The sequence below is a fragment of the Triturus cristatus genome, chromosome 11 (genome assembly GCF_964204655.1).
Source record: "Triturus cristatus chromosome 11, aTriCri1.1, whole genome shotgun sequence".
Taxonomy (NCBI): Eukaryota; Metazoa; Chordata; class Amphibia; order Caudata; family Salamandridae; genus Triturus; species Triturus cristatus.
In genome coordinates this window covers 1,115,477,649-1,115,493,046 of record NC_140594.1, presented here as the reverse complement: position 1 = coordinate 1,115,493,046, position 15,398 = coordinate 1,115,477,649, and the positions used below count along the sequence as shown (strand labels likewise).

Genomic DNA, 15,398 nt, shown 5'->3' with positions numbered 1-15,398 from the left:
CATGGCTACATATTCAGAAGTTGTATGGGGTACTGGCAAGTTACTAACATGAGCGAGGCAGAAAGAATGTATTGCATCTTTCTCCAATCTGGCAATAAAACAAGTGTTTATTTTTTCTCCAACAGGGTTCTCTTGTCATAGCTAATCTTTCCTCTTCTCTGTATGATCCCGACCACTGGAAGATGCCCCACCAGTTCAATCCTGGCCATTTCCTGGATAAGGAAGGGAACTTTTTTCAAAAGGATGCCTTCTTACCGTTCTCTGCAGGTATGACTTTGCAGGGTTTAGAACAGATAGTAGGTTAAATATTTCATGCTCCTTCTTCTTGAACCAACCTGTGGTCTTGCTACATTTTCTTTAAGTTGATATGGGTAGTCCACTGATTTACCAGGCTATTGATATTAAACAACCAAAAGCTTGTCCATGAATAGTTTCATTAGTTTGTTTCTAAACTAAACAAGATTAAACTACAGCTTCACCAGAATAAATGGCAGAAGCGTGTGATCCAAGTGACATCATAGGTCATCTTATTAATAATTATTACATATATAATTTCCCAGACAAAGTAAAAAAGAAGTAAGAATGACTATTGAATTTGTCAGTGGTCGTATTGATATGCTTAGAAGACAGGTTTACAATATGTGCTTTACCCAGCTTTAGGAGGTGATACGTATGGGTTGGTGCTTACCTGTGAAAGGGCAGGTTTGTTTCCTGCTATAGGTTGTGAGGTGCATGCGGGGCATTTAAACATGCTAATTAAGTCCAGTTGCACCTTCACAGTTTAAGTTGACAGCTCAGGAAAAATCCAATTTTCACACCCTTAATAACTTCATTAGCCTATGTTTTGTTTGTTCAGAAATATGAACACAATATTCAGAATGCAACCCTTTAATATCTAACGGTATGAGTGTATATATCTATGTATATATTCTCTTTTAATAGATACCTGTAATATATGAGCATCCAGAACCTTACAGGCATACCTACATGCAGATCACTCCCTGGCAAGATCACTCAGAAAAACAACCTTCATCCTCACTACCCCTTACCTGTCAAGTAAATTAAAAATATTAAATAAGTCCACTCCTGCACCATGGAGCACCCTTGAGGGACTGGGTGGTATCCTGTTTTAAAAAGTAAACCCACTCACCTTGCCAAAGATCAGAGAGTTGTGTTTATAGACATCCCAGGCCATGCCTAAGGACTGTGGAGGATAACGCATGCCCTTAATTCCACCTTGCCAGATAACAGGGATCATACATGTTTTACACCAGGGCAACTATTAGATATGCCCCTCCTATTGCCCAAGGGCAAGTGGAAATTGGATTTGACTAACATCCCTCACCTTGTCCAATAGAGGGGTGCTTTTTAAACACCCCACATATTAATGAAGAGCAGGGAGTATTTTAATTATTCCTATTTTAATTATTCCCCACCTTGGTCGAAGACAGGGCTTGTCTTTTGGAGATTTTACAACTCGCCCTGTCCAAGGAAATGGGATTTTCAAAACAAATAAGAGGACCGGATTAAATGTGCACAGTCATTTCTGCGTTCACGAAGTTGACACTGGGGCAGCTGCTCATGTACTCGGTAACTCCAAAACCGTTGTGTCCACAGAGGATTGGGTTCAGCTAACACCCGTCTAAGCACCCTGTTTGCAGGTGCAACCATTTGATTGGCTTGGTTTGGTTTTCTTTGGTCCTCTATGTTGCCTGTGGTCAATTGCTTGCGTTCAAAATCTACAAAGAGTACATACAAATGTATTACTTTTTTGTATGATTTTTTGTGCGAATGGTTGGAACATGAGTAGGTGATCTAGCTGGCTTTGTAGATATCCAGAAGACAACAACCTGCTTTATTTGTGCTTGACATACAAAAGGTTCCACAAATGGGAGAAATCCATGCAGATGATAATTTTGATCACCCTAGCAAGGAGACAGGAAGAGATAACCAGTGACAAAGAACTGCCCACAAACCACTTAAAATGCAAGCATGTATTTTTTCTTTATTAAGTAAAAACACATGACCTTAAAAATGGGTTTTGTTTAAAAAAAATAAAAACAATTATACACAATTATATAAAAGTCATTGGATGCAATTGAGACAAAATACTCCAATTCGTGTCTAGATAAAGATGGTAAAAGGATTGTTAAAAAGAATTTGAAAATGGAAGAAGATAGAATAAACTTGGCATACAGGGAGAGAACAATTCCATAGAAAATATGAAATTACAACTAGAACAGTTTAGTTGACTTTGAAAATACCCTAAGCTACTCCCAAAGGCAATTAGGCAAATATTTATTATGCTCCTAAAATGTAATCTGCCCCTGCTTCAATGATTGAATGAGTACACTTGCTTTTCAGAAAATCAAACTAGGAGGCTTTATTTGTTCACTGGTGTAAATGGCCACCATTTTCTAGTAACCAGCCACTTAAGGGACATAAGGCCAGATGTATCAATACTATCAGCATTCACAAATTGCCTGATTCATAGTATGGTAAGGAAAATGGGGTGCATTTTAAAAGAAAACACATTGCTATATTTAAAAACAATCACAGACTTGGTGGTCTGCTGGACACATGTGATGGCTGCAATACTTAATGGGTCACAAATTGTGACCTACTTCATTATTTTCATGAGGTAAGTTGATTTCCAACCTACTAGAAATTGCTATTTGGAAATAAAAAGATTCATACATTAGGAATACCAATTTCCTAAATGCGAGCCAGAAATAATCACAAATAGGAAATCAGCATTTCAATTATTGGTACATCTGATCCATAATCCTTTGTTCTTTTGTAAATTGGGCTGCTACCATCCATTCCTACAACAATGTCGGTACAATGCAGTACAAGACTGTAACAGCCGAACAAGGTTTGGTTGGCCCCAGGATCTATTGATGTTGGTCTAGAGTGGAGCAAGTAGGTTACAACTTGGCATATTTATTGATGGGCAGTAGGGAGGCAAAGTACTGCTGTAGACTTGTTCTCTCCTTCCTAGCTAGCCACTCCAGGAAACAGGCCCATATTTCATCTGGCTTTGAAAAGTTTTAGATTATTAGCCCAATTGACTTAAGGAGACAGAAGTTGGCAGAATTAGTAAGAAACATTAGTTTCTCTATGTTCACAATCGAACACCACAGGGATATAACCATGATTTTCCAATTTAGTAATATCATTAGCACAAACTTTAAAAATCCACATTTGAATCTACTGCTGTCCCAAGGAGAAGTCAAGATATAGACTTTCCTCAAAATCTAACCACTGCACATACTGAAGAGCCCTTCCTCCTGTATGACAGTAAAAATAATGTTAAGTGAATAATAATATATGCAATAGAAAGTAACCTCCTCGGATTAAGCCAAACCCAAATGTGGATGATAAGTGGCACATTTAAATTGTGCCTTCCCCATTCAAATAGATATGCACCATACAGTAAAATACTCCTAATTTATGTTCTGCTTACCAGCAAGTAAAGTGCTATCTACTATGAAATATTAAGCCAAATTAAAATAAAGACTAAGAATTGCTACCCCCCTAAAATCATAATAAACTTCAAGCAAGCAATGATACAAACAGGGTTTAAATTCTACCCCCACACAGCCATACAAAGCTGCTCTTACTATTACAGTCAAAGCATTTGAAGAATCCCCCAAAATTCTGTGTTGAACATGCAACAAACTGTCTATTTGCTCGCAAAATTTGAATAAAATTGTCCTAACTTACTTACCAATCGCTGAAGTAGCTAACCACTGGCAAACTCCTTACTTCAAAACTTATTAGCAAAAACTAAGACTATTTTGAAGACTTGGTTTGGCAGACTGCACCATTCTGGTCACAGGCACCAATCCAAGTTTCAAATACCATGGTGAAATGTCAATGGCAGCACCATGGCCCAAGAAGCCAAAACAAACAATGCAGTGGAAGGATGGCACAACACCTTCCATGCCACAGTAGACCAAAGGCATCTTTCATTATACCAATTCCTATAAATCCTAGAAAAAGAACAAAGGTACTAAGAACAGAAAACTATTTAACAAACATTAGACCTGTAATATTCAAACAGACCAAAGAAATGTAAAAAATGCTACAATGCAAAGTAAAACCTTTTATAAATAACAAAGGCCTCCACTACCCAGCAAGTTCACTACACATACTACACTGAGGTCCACCTCAATTAACTACGTAACTACAAAACACAGCCAATACAGTATTCCACACTAACTAGCTCTACCCCAAGGATCCCTACCCTCAAAATCTAAAATATTACCTTACAAGTACTCCTACATCCGTTGTGTAGCAGCAGGTAACCATAACCGACGGGATCCGAAATCGCCTAATACTTATGTTACTACACTAACAATGTAACTACCAATATAAATGGAAATTAATAAAAGACTATGTTATAATCGAAATGAACGGAAACATTAAAATATAAAATGTGTGTGTTCAAATAGTATCGAAAAAAGTTATAAACATGTTCAAATTATTTGTAAAATACATAATAATTAGCACTATAAACAGCTTATAATATACTAATAGTACTAATTAATATATATTATTTAAAATTATACAATATGGCATAAAATGTTTACTTTTATTTTTCAATTACAAATGTATGTGGAAAATAAATTATAAACTGTACGAAAGAACATTCAACAATGAGATCTACATATGTATGTGTGACTGTACCAACTACATTAGAAAATTTCTTAACATTAAAAATTAAATATGTAAAATATAATGTAGAACAAACTTAATGAAAGAATATTTGTTTCTTATTGATAGTAGCGGTGGCTGGTGACATTTCAATGGGGTGGCCTGTAAAGGTTGAGGATGGGTTTTTCATTTGGGGGATTTTCCTTCCAAGGCAATCTTCAAAATAAAACAGTGGCAAATAGTGCATTTTAAAACAAATTTGGGAAAGCAAGAAGGTTTAAAGCAATAGTGACCATGTAGTACTGAAATAGTTAAACACATAAAAAGCAATGGTACTGTATTAAATATGTTTAACAGTTTTATTTCATGTAAAACGACCTTGAAATATGTAACTTCAGAATGAGTTTGGGTAAAGAACCAATAGCAGTGAACCAATGATAAATCAAATGCAAAAGAGTTTTGCACAGCGCACATTCTGAACTCATTATGCTGTAATTTTGCTCTATGTTTAATAAGATTCCAGGCTACATATAAATTACACAGGTAAACTATCCTTGGGGATTTAATGTTTCTTACTGGGTGAATGTTTCTAACTTCATTTTCAAAAAGTCACTTTTAATAAGTGCCTTTCAATGCAGAAATATAATATAACAAATGAAGGTAAAATGCTTGAGCATGTTAAAGAGAAGCACTAATTATGGTAGAGACTTTGCCATATGTTTGTTGCATGATTTACATTACAAATATTTTCAAATCGTGTCTCGTACTTAGGGCTAAGTCAGACCCAGGGCTCAGATCTACCCTCGTGGTAATTTGTTGGCTCCAGGCTTGCTAACCTTTAACTAATTTAATACAAAATGCCTGGTCTGCAAATAATGCGTACCCGAGACACAAGGAGATGTGTGACGTGCTCTGGATCTTACAGTTTTGGTGGTGGGTAACCCAAGATTAGAGTCTGTCTTCTGATTCCACAGACCACATGTGACCCAGCTGCCTCTATTTCTCCTAGAACAGATCACATGACTGATACGGACATAGTTAGCAGTAGTGAGATTCTAAAAATGGCTTTATAATTCAATTACAATTAATGTGTATTCCCATATAGGGCTTGCAGTCCCAGTTTGTTTTACATTAATAAAACAAATATCTGGGGGCAGATTACATGGCAAAAACATAGACTAGGGCTGTTTTCCCATTTATCTCAATCAGCACTGGTGCAAAAGCAACATTGGCTCCAAGCAGTGCAAAAACACACATTTTCTATCACTCAATCAGTGGAAAAGTGGTTTTGTACCATTCAGGTAGTTCAGTGCTGTTTCTGCATTGTTGGTTCACATTTGCAGTGCTGGATTTTTTACATAATGCATTCTTGACACATATATTTTTCCCAGAGACCACATTATTTGTTGTCTAATTTTTGTGAATCTGAAAGACTGAGTCAGACTTTTTTCAAGAATGTGTCCTCCAGAGTACATACCAATCACAGCAGCGAGGGAGGGTATAACTCTCTGAACTGTTCTGCATTCGAGCATGGAAATGATATGTCAGTTGCTCCACGGGTGCAGCAAGAATGTCAGGAGTGCTAATGCCATCAAACAAAATAGCTCCCTCCCTATGTAGATGGTAAAATAGAACTATAATTGAGGTGTGTAGCTTCCTAAAAAAAACTGGGCCTTGTGCCATTGTAATTTTTCGTCTGGAAGAAGGTAACATGCATTATACATATCCTACATAAACATTACCAACCTCGATGCAGTCAGGTTGTTGGGGTGGGCACTGTTTTCGCAACAAAGCTGAATGAGGGACAGAGTAGTGCTGCAAACCACAAAAAAAAAGTACAGGTTAGGAACCACAACATTCCCAATGAACTTCTCAAAATGTACTACATTGCACCTTCTCTGTGATTACCACAGTGAGGGGGGGAGGGTGGCGTGTGTATGTGTCAGAGAGGGGAGATTAAGATGTAACTAAATCATCATAAAAGTGATCAACCTAAAGCCAAGGCAGTGGATTAACATAAATTGATGGCCCCCAGAGTCTTGTATCTCAGATGTTCACAATGTTTAGCCTGAATACGGCCTTCATGGGCAGAGGCCATCTGTAGATCTACAGACAAACTTACTTTGGTGTTGATTTATTAGAAATATCACCAGCATTAGCATTAAACAATTAAGTTGGCAGGACCAAGCTCAAACTGTTAACTGCGTCACAGTTGGCGAAATCGTGCCTTAACTTAATAACAGAAGGACTTCAAAACTTAGTGTATTTAATTTCACCATTCGAACAAGATGTCTAACTCTACTTACCTGCTAACAATTGGTCTTCATTCACATACACACTTTCGTAATCCTGTCCAAAGCACTTTAAATTATGGTTGGGCAATAAAAGACAATAGTATTTTGATAAAGCAAGTTATTTAGAAAGCTTAAGAACAGATGGAGGGCCTGATTATGAGTTTTGAGGTCCGATGGACCGCCAAACCCATGATGGCGGTGCGGAAAACGCAGCACTGGCAGTTCAACTACCCGATTAGAAGTTTGGTGATCAGACCGCCATTGCACCACTGCAACCGCCGGTGGATCCGTGATCCCTCGGGGGTGGCGTGGCGGTCAGAGACTCACAATATGCTGCCGGCGTACCACCAAGAATATCACGAGTGTCCTCATGGCGGTGAGCCTGCCGTGAAAAGTGTGGCGTGGGGAAACAAAGAGGGCCTTGCCTTAAGGCCCGGGGATGCATGCATGGGGGCACATCTTGTGCCCCCTGTGCGCATGCATCCCCTGTTCCTGAACGGCATGGACTTCACAGTCCATGCCGTTCATGAACAGGCTTTGGTGCTTCCTTGGTGCTACCTTGCTATGGCTCACATATGAGCTTTAGCAAGGCACCGCCGTGGGACCACCAATGGACCACCCGCCAGACCTGGAAAAAATTCCTAATCTGGCAGGTGGGCTGCAGTCGAGTTTGGAGGTGTAGGAGCGGGGAGGTGGCATGAGTATAGCTGTCTTAGTAGATGCTATTATTGTTTCATGTATTATTATTCATAATTTCTAGCCTGGATGCTTCAGAATTTGTGGCTGGTCCCAAATAACCAAAGCAGGACTGGAGTGTCCCTTAGGCAAGGCGTCTGATGCAAGCCCATCCATGTGCTCAGAAACAGAATGGCAAGCAGCATGACACTGTTTCTCTCTTCCACACTGCCATATGAAATGCTGCTATTGGCACTGGTATCAAAGAAGGAAATAGAGCAAAGGACAGTAAAATGGAAAATGACTGCATGGCTTCAAAAGAAAGCCTGAAAGTGAATGTTCATGTCCTGTGTGAGATCTCAGTCCAGCACTAACTCATGTCTGCATCTTCTGAGCCAATCCAGATGCTGCTCCCTTGCTGTTTATGTTTGACAGCACTACGATTGGCTGGGACAGGTGAAACCAGCACATCTTAAGAGACCGGGATGCTATTGATGTGATCCCCTGGCTCACTAACATTACACAAATAAGAGATGCCTCAAGTGCGCACATTGGGCTGGTCACAGAAAGGAACCAGTCCAGCTTAACATGCACATTTCCCTTCAATACTACTTTTGTGGGGTCCCTGCTGTCATTTAAGCCCCAAGCTCACACTAATGCAGAAAGGCACCCGTCACGTGACTGAAATAAAACAGCACCACAGCCGAAAAAATGCCCCATTAATTGTAACATTTCATAAAAAAAATCCAGAGGGGAAAACCCTAATGCTACTAAAGATGATCTATGCGTCACATAAAGTGACATGTAAAAAATGAATGCAAATGAAATGAGGGTAGAGGCTGTTAGAAACCGCACCTGACAAATGAAAAAGTGTCTTGAGGTATCATGTAGTGCAAAGAAACAAGGAACACTCCCCTATATGCTCCTTAACTAGGAAAATCCTATACCAACATTAAGCACAAAGGGTTCAGCACTGTACAACAAACTGTAGCAATTCAACATCAGTGTTCAAGAGGCAGTGAGCACACGGAAGGATGTCCAAGTCCAGGATATAAATGTCTTAAAAGGTTTTCTCTTTATTTCATGTTTTCATAAAAGCAGAAGATCATAGCCTATGCGTTTTGTCTCTCAAAGAGACTTCTTCAGGACTATTGAAAAAACATACAAGTGCAGTTTAAAAAAGTGTTTTCATACATACAATAAGACACAATCACTACATTTAAAAGAAAACATACATATTTACAATGATTGCTAGGGAATTAACATCCTTGTAACGATACAGAATGTATTTCTTGGAACCATGAAGAAGGCCTATACACATTACATTGCATCGGGGACAATACATGAAAGAATGCTGTAGTGCAATTTACACTGCAGTAGCCAACTCACAAGTTAGCCCGGGAAATGCCATTGTAGGTTAATGAACAATAATGATTGAAATCGTACCTTCGCAGAGTAACAAAGAGTGTATTCACATGGACGTTTGTACAATTCAACCAGATAACTGAGAATCCAGTTTTCGGAAAACTTCTATGTAGTGGACATTATCTAAAATAATAAATGTATGAATTATGAAACAATATCCATTTCTGTTCATTAGGTTTTACATTCATGTATAAGTAGATTAGCGTTTTCAATAGTACACGCCCATTGTTGCACAGCCACATGGTCTTTCATTTAGACAATTTCTATCATTTGTCATTTTACATTTGACGATCAAGGAGAGAAATTTAAATACCTTTTACATTGTATTGCATATAAAGGAACAGATAAAAACTCTACAGAGGCGAGAGCAGGAACTAAACAAACCACTATAGATTACTGTATGATGCTATGCAATGCACCGAAAGATGTATCATCAACAATTGAACTGTGATTCTTGCATGTCCATAAGTGCTAGCAAAGGCAAGAACTAATGATCTCACCTGATATGGAGTATTCAGATTAGTCCAAAGGCACCCTATTTAACAATGTACATGTGCTCAAATATTATCACTAGAGTAACGCTAGTAAATACTAATATTAAGGAGGAAGAAATGCCTTCTAAAAGCTGCTATGCTATAAGGGGAGCAATTCGTGTTTTTAATATAGGCAAAATCATATTTAGTTCGCAAATCATGGCGGTACACAAGCGTCCTTACGCTGTAGACAAACAGAGATCAATTAAAACACACGTGATTGTAGAACAGCTCTTAAGTGTTTGCCTCATGTACCAAGCAAAACACTGTATGCGTAGCACTGATGTCCAGTGCCAACCAATAATAGCACCAAACTGAGTGAAGCATAGTCACTTCTAGGTTATTAAAATATTAGTGAGCATATTAAAGCTCCAAATGCAAACTGCCAGATGGCCCCCTCTTGCGTTTTTTTTCGTATTAAAAAAAGATAATACGATATTTCAATATAATTCATAAACGCTCACTAGGTAACCAGCATCGAATGTGTTAGTTTGTTTACAAATAAAGCTCCTAATGACGAGCATTATTACATTCCCCGCCGATAAGAATATGGAACCACTATTGTTGCTACCAATGACCGACATACGTCCAACGATGTCATACGGAGATATTCAAGAGCAGCGGCCATCTTAACAAACCCATATCTAGCTATATATAATGCGGGATAACGATTTTGCTTGGGGCATAAGGTAACTGATACATGCCTCAACTCCTAACCTCATAAGTGCGGTGGCCATGAGACTGTATTATTTTATAGACAGACAATATTACATGCATTAGAACCCGCTCGTTATAGAAAGGCTTACACATCACTTCGATAACTACAAAGTGGTATTGCATCCCTATGTGACTCACCAACAATGGCCTGGTAGCCCGTCGCACCTGTACTCCTCGTTTTACGATTCGAAACCAAACATCCTAAAACTGGCACTTTTAAATCCCCCGCACGGAAGTGTGGATCATCTGTTGTGAGGTAACGATCGAACACGTCTACAGATGCCACTGATAGACATGTAAACAAGGCGGCCATCTAGGAACAATAAACAACCAAGAATAGATATGTTTGTCCTGACATATTACATCATATGGTACGAGTTACCCAATGTCATGTAAGAACCGAAATTTCGATATAATAATACCGAATTCGATTCGGATGAAAATACAAACAATACTAAAGTTGTGGGGGCGTCAAGTTTATAAAGCACTGAATGTATACGTAATGGAGTTAATCATCCATACACCTTCCACACAGGCAGAGGAGTCATACCAAGCAAGGTAAACATATCCCTATTGTATGGATAACTCTCAATTGCTGATTACATGCTGAAGCTGGAACCATTACATAGAGCTGTCAGCCATTTGTAAGTGGTGAACAGTATAAATCAGACAAGCGCAGAACAATAGTCCCACTATTTCTCCAGATATAGAGTAATCCTAGTGGGCAAACCATTTACTGAAAATAGTCCATTCTGATTTTATTCAGAAATCAGGTTAAGTATCAGATGACACATTGCAGTATAAAAGAAGGGACTATAAACGGGGTATAATTAATTTCAGTAATTATGTGCACAATGTATGCACATGTATCTCGACTAAAACCTTAGTACTTCTAGCATTTGCAAAAGACAGTACATTGAGTCGATTCCAAGAAAAGAGTGGCTTATCATACATGAATTTGTAATAGCCATGTCACCAAAACTCTATATAGGAAGTTCCTATTTTTTAAGATGTCAAACAGTGTTTGGTTGTTATTGCCCTATATCCACAAAATCTGTGTACAATGTGCAACAAGAAGTCCATATAACAAAGGTTGTGAGCAAATGTGATACCTAATGCCATAGGTTTGTAATAATCATATTTCATGTTTCGAGCCAATGCTCCAATAATGAATGAGTACATTTTAAATACGCAGATCATGTACAATCAAGGGCAAACATTCTTTTCTTGAATAGTCACTCTATTTTACTGTAGAATTATCCAATATATACAGATACAAGACATAGCAATTAATATGATGTTACTCAACATTCAATCAAACAGCTAATGATAACAGCCCATTACCATTTCTAGTCAATGTATGTTTACAGCAAGCATTCTCTCGATTGTCTCACAGAAAATGATGCAGCTCATCATTAGTGTTGAGCCCAAACTTGCCTGTCCTGAGACAGCATATCCAGGACGCCTCTCGCTGTCTGAGTCAACTCCCTGTCACCTCCTCTCTCTGGCTTCTTAACATGATCAGTACCGCAGTAGGTGATCTTCTTATCATTTGGATGATCATGATGTATGTGCATAACAAATGGGTATTTGACGTCACAGTTTTTTATGGCTCTCACATGTTCTTGAATTCACAGTTTAAGACTGCGAATGCTGCTGCCAATGTACACCTTTTTGCAGGCACATGTAATCATGTATACCGTGAATGTTGTATTGCAGTTAATAAAGCAATTTATGGAAAACTCTCTCGATTGACTGCTGCTGAATTTTTTGAGCTTATTCAGACCAAGTTTACATATGCAGCAATTTCCGCATGTATAAAAACCTATAGGTTTTTCTGGTAGCCAAGTTGAGACGGAAATTTGGGCACTTTTGACATAGCTGGGACTTAGTATGTCTTTTAATGTCCTGCTCTTCCGGTAAACGACACTGGGTTTATTAGATATTATGTTAGCCGGAAGGCCTTTGTTCTCAAGCAGATGCCAGTTCTTTCTCAGAATCTTATAGATATCGTTACTAAAGACGTTGTGCTCCGTGATGAATAAAACATCTGAATCATGTTTTTTGGAATACCGGTTTCTTTTGGTATTGGACACTAGTGTCTCCTTCCTGTTTAGAAACAGGGCTCTTTTCTCTGCAGTGTCTAGGCATGCTTTGTCATGACCCCTTTTGGAGAAATTTGTTTTGATCTGATTGATGTTCCTAGTGAAATCTCTGCCCATACTGCAATTACGTCTAGCGCGTGCCATTTCAACATACGGTGTGGCTTTAATGGTGGACTGAGGATAGGCGCTAGTGGCGTGCAGATAACTGTTGCACAAAGTCTTTTTCCTATACATATCACTATGTATGATAGTCCCGCTTATAAATAGTATCAGATCAAGAAAACTCAATGCTGGTCTCAGAGTGTTGAATAGTCGGTTTAACATTGAAGTTGCTCTTATTTAAGTACCCATGGTACATATTTAGATTTTCAACCGTTCCATGCCATATCATAATGACATCGTCATTGTAACGTCCGTAAAAGATTACGTTATCACTTCACATGTGGGCCCCTGGCCCCCAGACCTGCTCAATCTCATACAGCCTCATAAAGAGGTTAGCATGCGATAGAGCAAATCTGGAGCCCATGGCCGTGCCCTACCTTTGCAGAAACCATGGAGTCTATTGGCATGGCGGTCGGAAAATCACTCCGACCGCCATGGTAGCGGGAAAACACTGCCCGCCAGGACTGCGGGAAAACCGCTGGTCCAATTATTATGCTCTGCAGTGGAAATCCGACTGTGGCGGACGGATAACAGCGGTTAACATTGTGGAGGGCGGTGCTGCCAGCAGCACTGCCGCAATGTCCAAACAAGCATGTCCTGCATGTCCCTGCACTGTGTTGCAGGCACTGCACAGTGCCTGCCACCTGGTACTGGGACATGTAGGAGAGTACCACGGGTACCCCCCAGTGCACCCACACACCCCCAACACATTGGGGGTCCGCAATGGACCCCCAGAGACATTCTCCGCATGCCTTTCCATGGCGGTTTCCATGGTGGTTTCCATGGCTACCGCCGGCATCATAATCGTGCCAGTGGTGCTTGGTTCTGATCCGCCACAATTGTAGTGGTCCAACTCCGCACACCAGGCATACGGACGGACTGCAACCGGCGGAAAAGTGGCAGGCGGAAAATCACACTGCTGCGGTCACGACCGCAATGATAATCGGACCGGCGGTGTTCAGGGCTTCGATGGCGGGCGGATGTCTGCCGCCAGTCCGGCGGTTGCTACCGCCCGCCTGGTGGAGGACATCTGCCCTCCATCCTAATGGACCCCCATGTGTTGTTATGCAGAAATGCATTTTGTGTCAAAATCATTTCTGCCATACTTAGCAGCATATCAGTATGTTCCAGATGTTGTGCCCCCCGCTTAAAGAGAAAATGTTTGAGAGCTCTCATTCCTTCTTTGATTTGAATGCAAGTATATAAGCTTTCAAAGTCCATAGACACAAAAAGTAAATTATCCTGATCCCATTTGAAATCCTCCAGTTTACATAAAAGATCAGAGCTGTCCCTCACATATGATGGTAGACTTTTTCACAATGGGTTAAAGAAAATAGTCTACATATTGGGCAATATGATCAGTGGGCCCACCATTCCCAGAAATTATTGGCCTTCCAGGTGGAAAGGGGCCCCCTTTATGGATCTTTGGTAATATATAGATACAAGTTGATCTGGAATTGTGGGCCTGTAGAGATTTATATTCATGATCGGACAACAAACAAGATTCATGCCAATCCCATTGTATGTTTTTTCAATAGCCCTGAAGAAGTCTCTTTAAGAGACGGCTATGATCTTCTGCTTTTATGAAAACATGAAATAAAGAGAAATCCTTTTAAGACAATGACATGTAAAAAATATAAACAATATAACTCTATGTGTTTAGTAACTTAAAAATTTTCAAATAAAATATATGTTAAACTACACCATCAAAATTGCAAAACACACAAACACTTCAAACCAACAAGACTACAAAACAGTATGGGGACTTTTTACCGCTTTTTTTTAGCAACAGACATTTCACCACCTGCACTTCAGTGCTTACCCACACAATGCTGCAGTTCGAGGTGGCAACATTACTGTGGGCAGGATGGGGAGTGGAGCAGGAGCATAAAGTGGCACTCCCCCATAAAAAAATAATATCAGTCACGCCAGGTCTAAGCACCAGCATCAAGAGGGTGTCAATGTTTGCAACAACCGTCAAATGTCTGAAAATCCCACAAAAAATATAATCCTATTTCTCTCCACAATATCCATTATATTACATACTTAATTTTAAGATATAGCACACCTACGAAAAATCAAAATCTTTTTGGGAGCACACTTACATAAAAAACACAATGCAAGCTATTCCAATTCCAATGTAAAACATTTTAGGTAATATGTTGCACAATGAAGGGGGCAAATGTAATATTATCACTCCAAATTAAACCATTTTGGGGAAGGTATTGACCAATAAAGGGGCCACATTTTCTATTCCCCCCCAATCTAAACCATTTTTGGGAAAGTGTTGGATACTGAAGTTGTCAGATTTACTATTCCAACTGAAATTTCAACTACTTTGAGAATGTGTGGGACGCTGAAGGGGTCAAACTTCTTATTCCCACTCTAATCTAAACTACTTTTGGGAAGATATTGTTCTCTGAAGGTACTTTGGACACTGAAGGGACCAGATTTGCTATTACCACTCAAATCTAAACCACTTTGGATAATGTGTTTCGATCTGAAAGCCTCAAAATTACTATTTGTACTCCAATCTGAAGCACTTTGGGGAATATGTTAGACAATGAAGGGGTCTGTTGTACTATGCCCATTTCAGTCTATACCACTTTGGAGAATATAGTACACATTAAAGGGCTCAAAATGAATATTCAATTTAACCATTTTAGGAAAGGTTTTGGACTTTAAAGGGGTATAATTTACTATAGCCACTCCAATCTAAACCGTTTTAGAGACGGTATTATTAATTACAACAAATAAATGGCCTATTATAAGCCATTTGATATAAACATAAACCTATAATAATCATAGCATTTACTATTTAAACCAAA

At 39.2% G+C, this 15,398-nt stretch overlaps 1 protein-coding gene across 3 annotated transcripts in view; it reads left to right on the top strand.

Annotated features, from left to right (window-relative positions):
• Positions 1 to 15,398, top strand: part of LOC146786130 (cytochrome P450 2J2-like) — a 115,911-nt gene that overhangs the window by 67,120 nt on the left and 33,393 nt on the right. For 2 of the 3 annotated variants that reach the window (XM_085635633.1, XM_085635632.1), the window contains exon 8: positions 126 to 267. In XM_085635633.1, the coding sequence (XP_085491759.1) occupies positions 126 to 267 (142 nt within the window). Of the gene's footprint in view, positions 1 to 125; positions 268 to 11,699; positions 12,051 to 15,398 lie in introns of those variants that run through there. The other variant, XM_085635634.1, reaches the window with a different exon arrangement.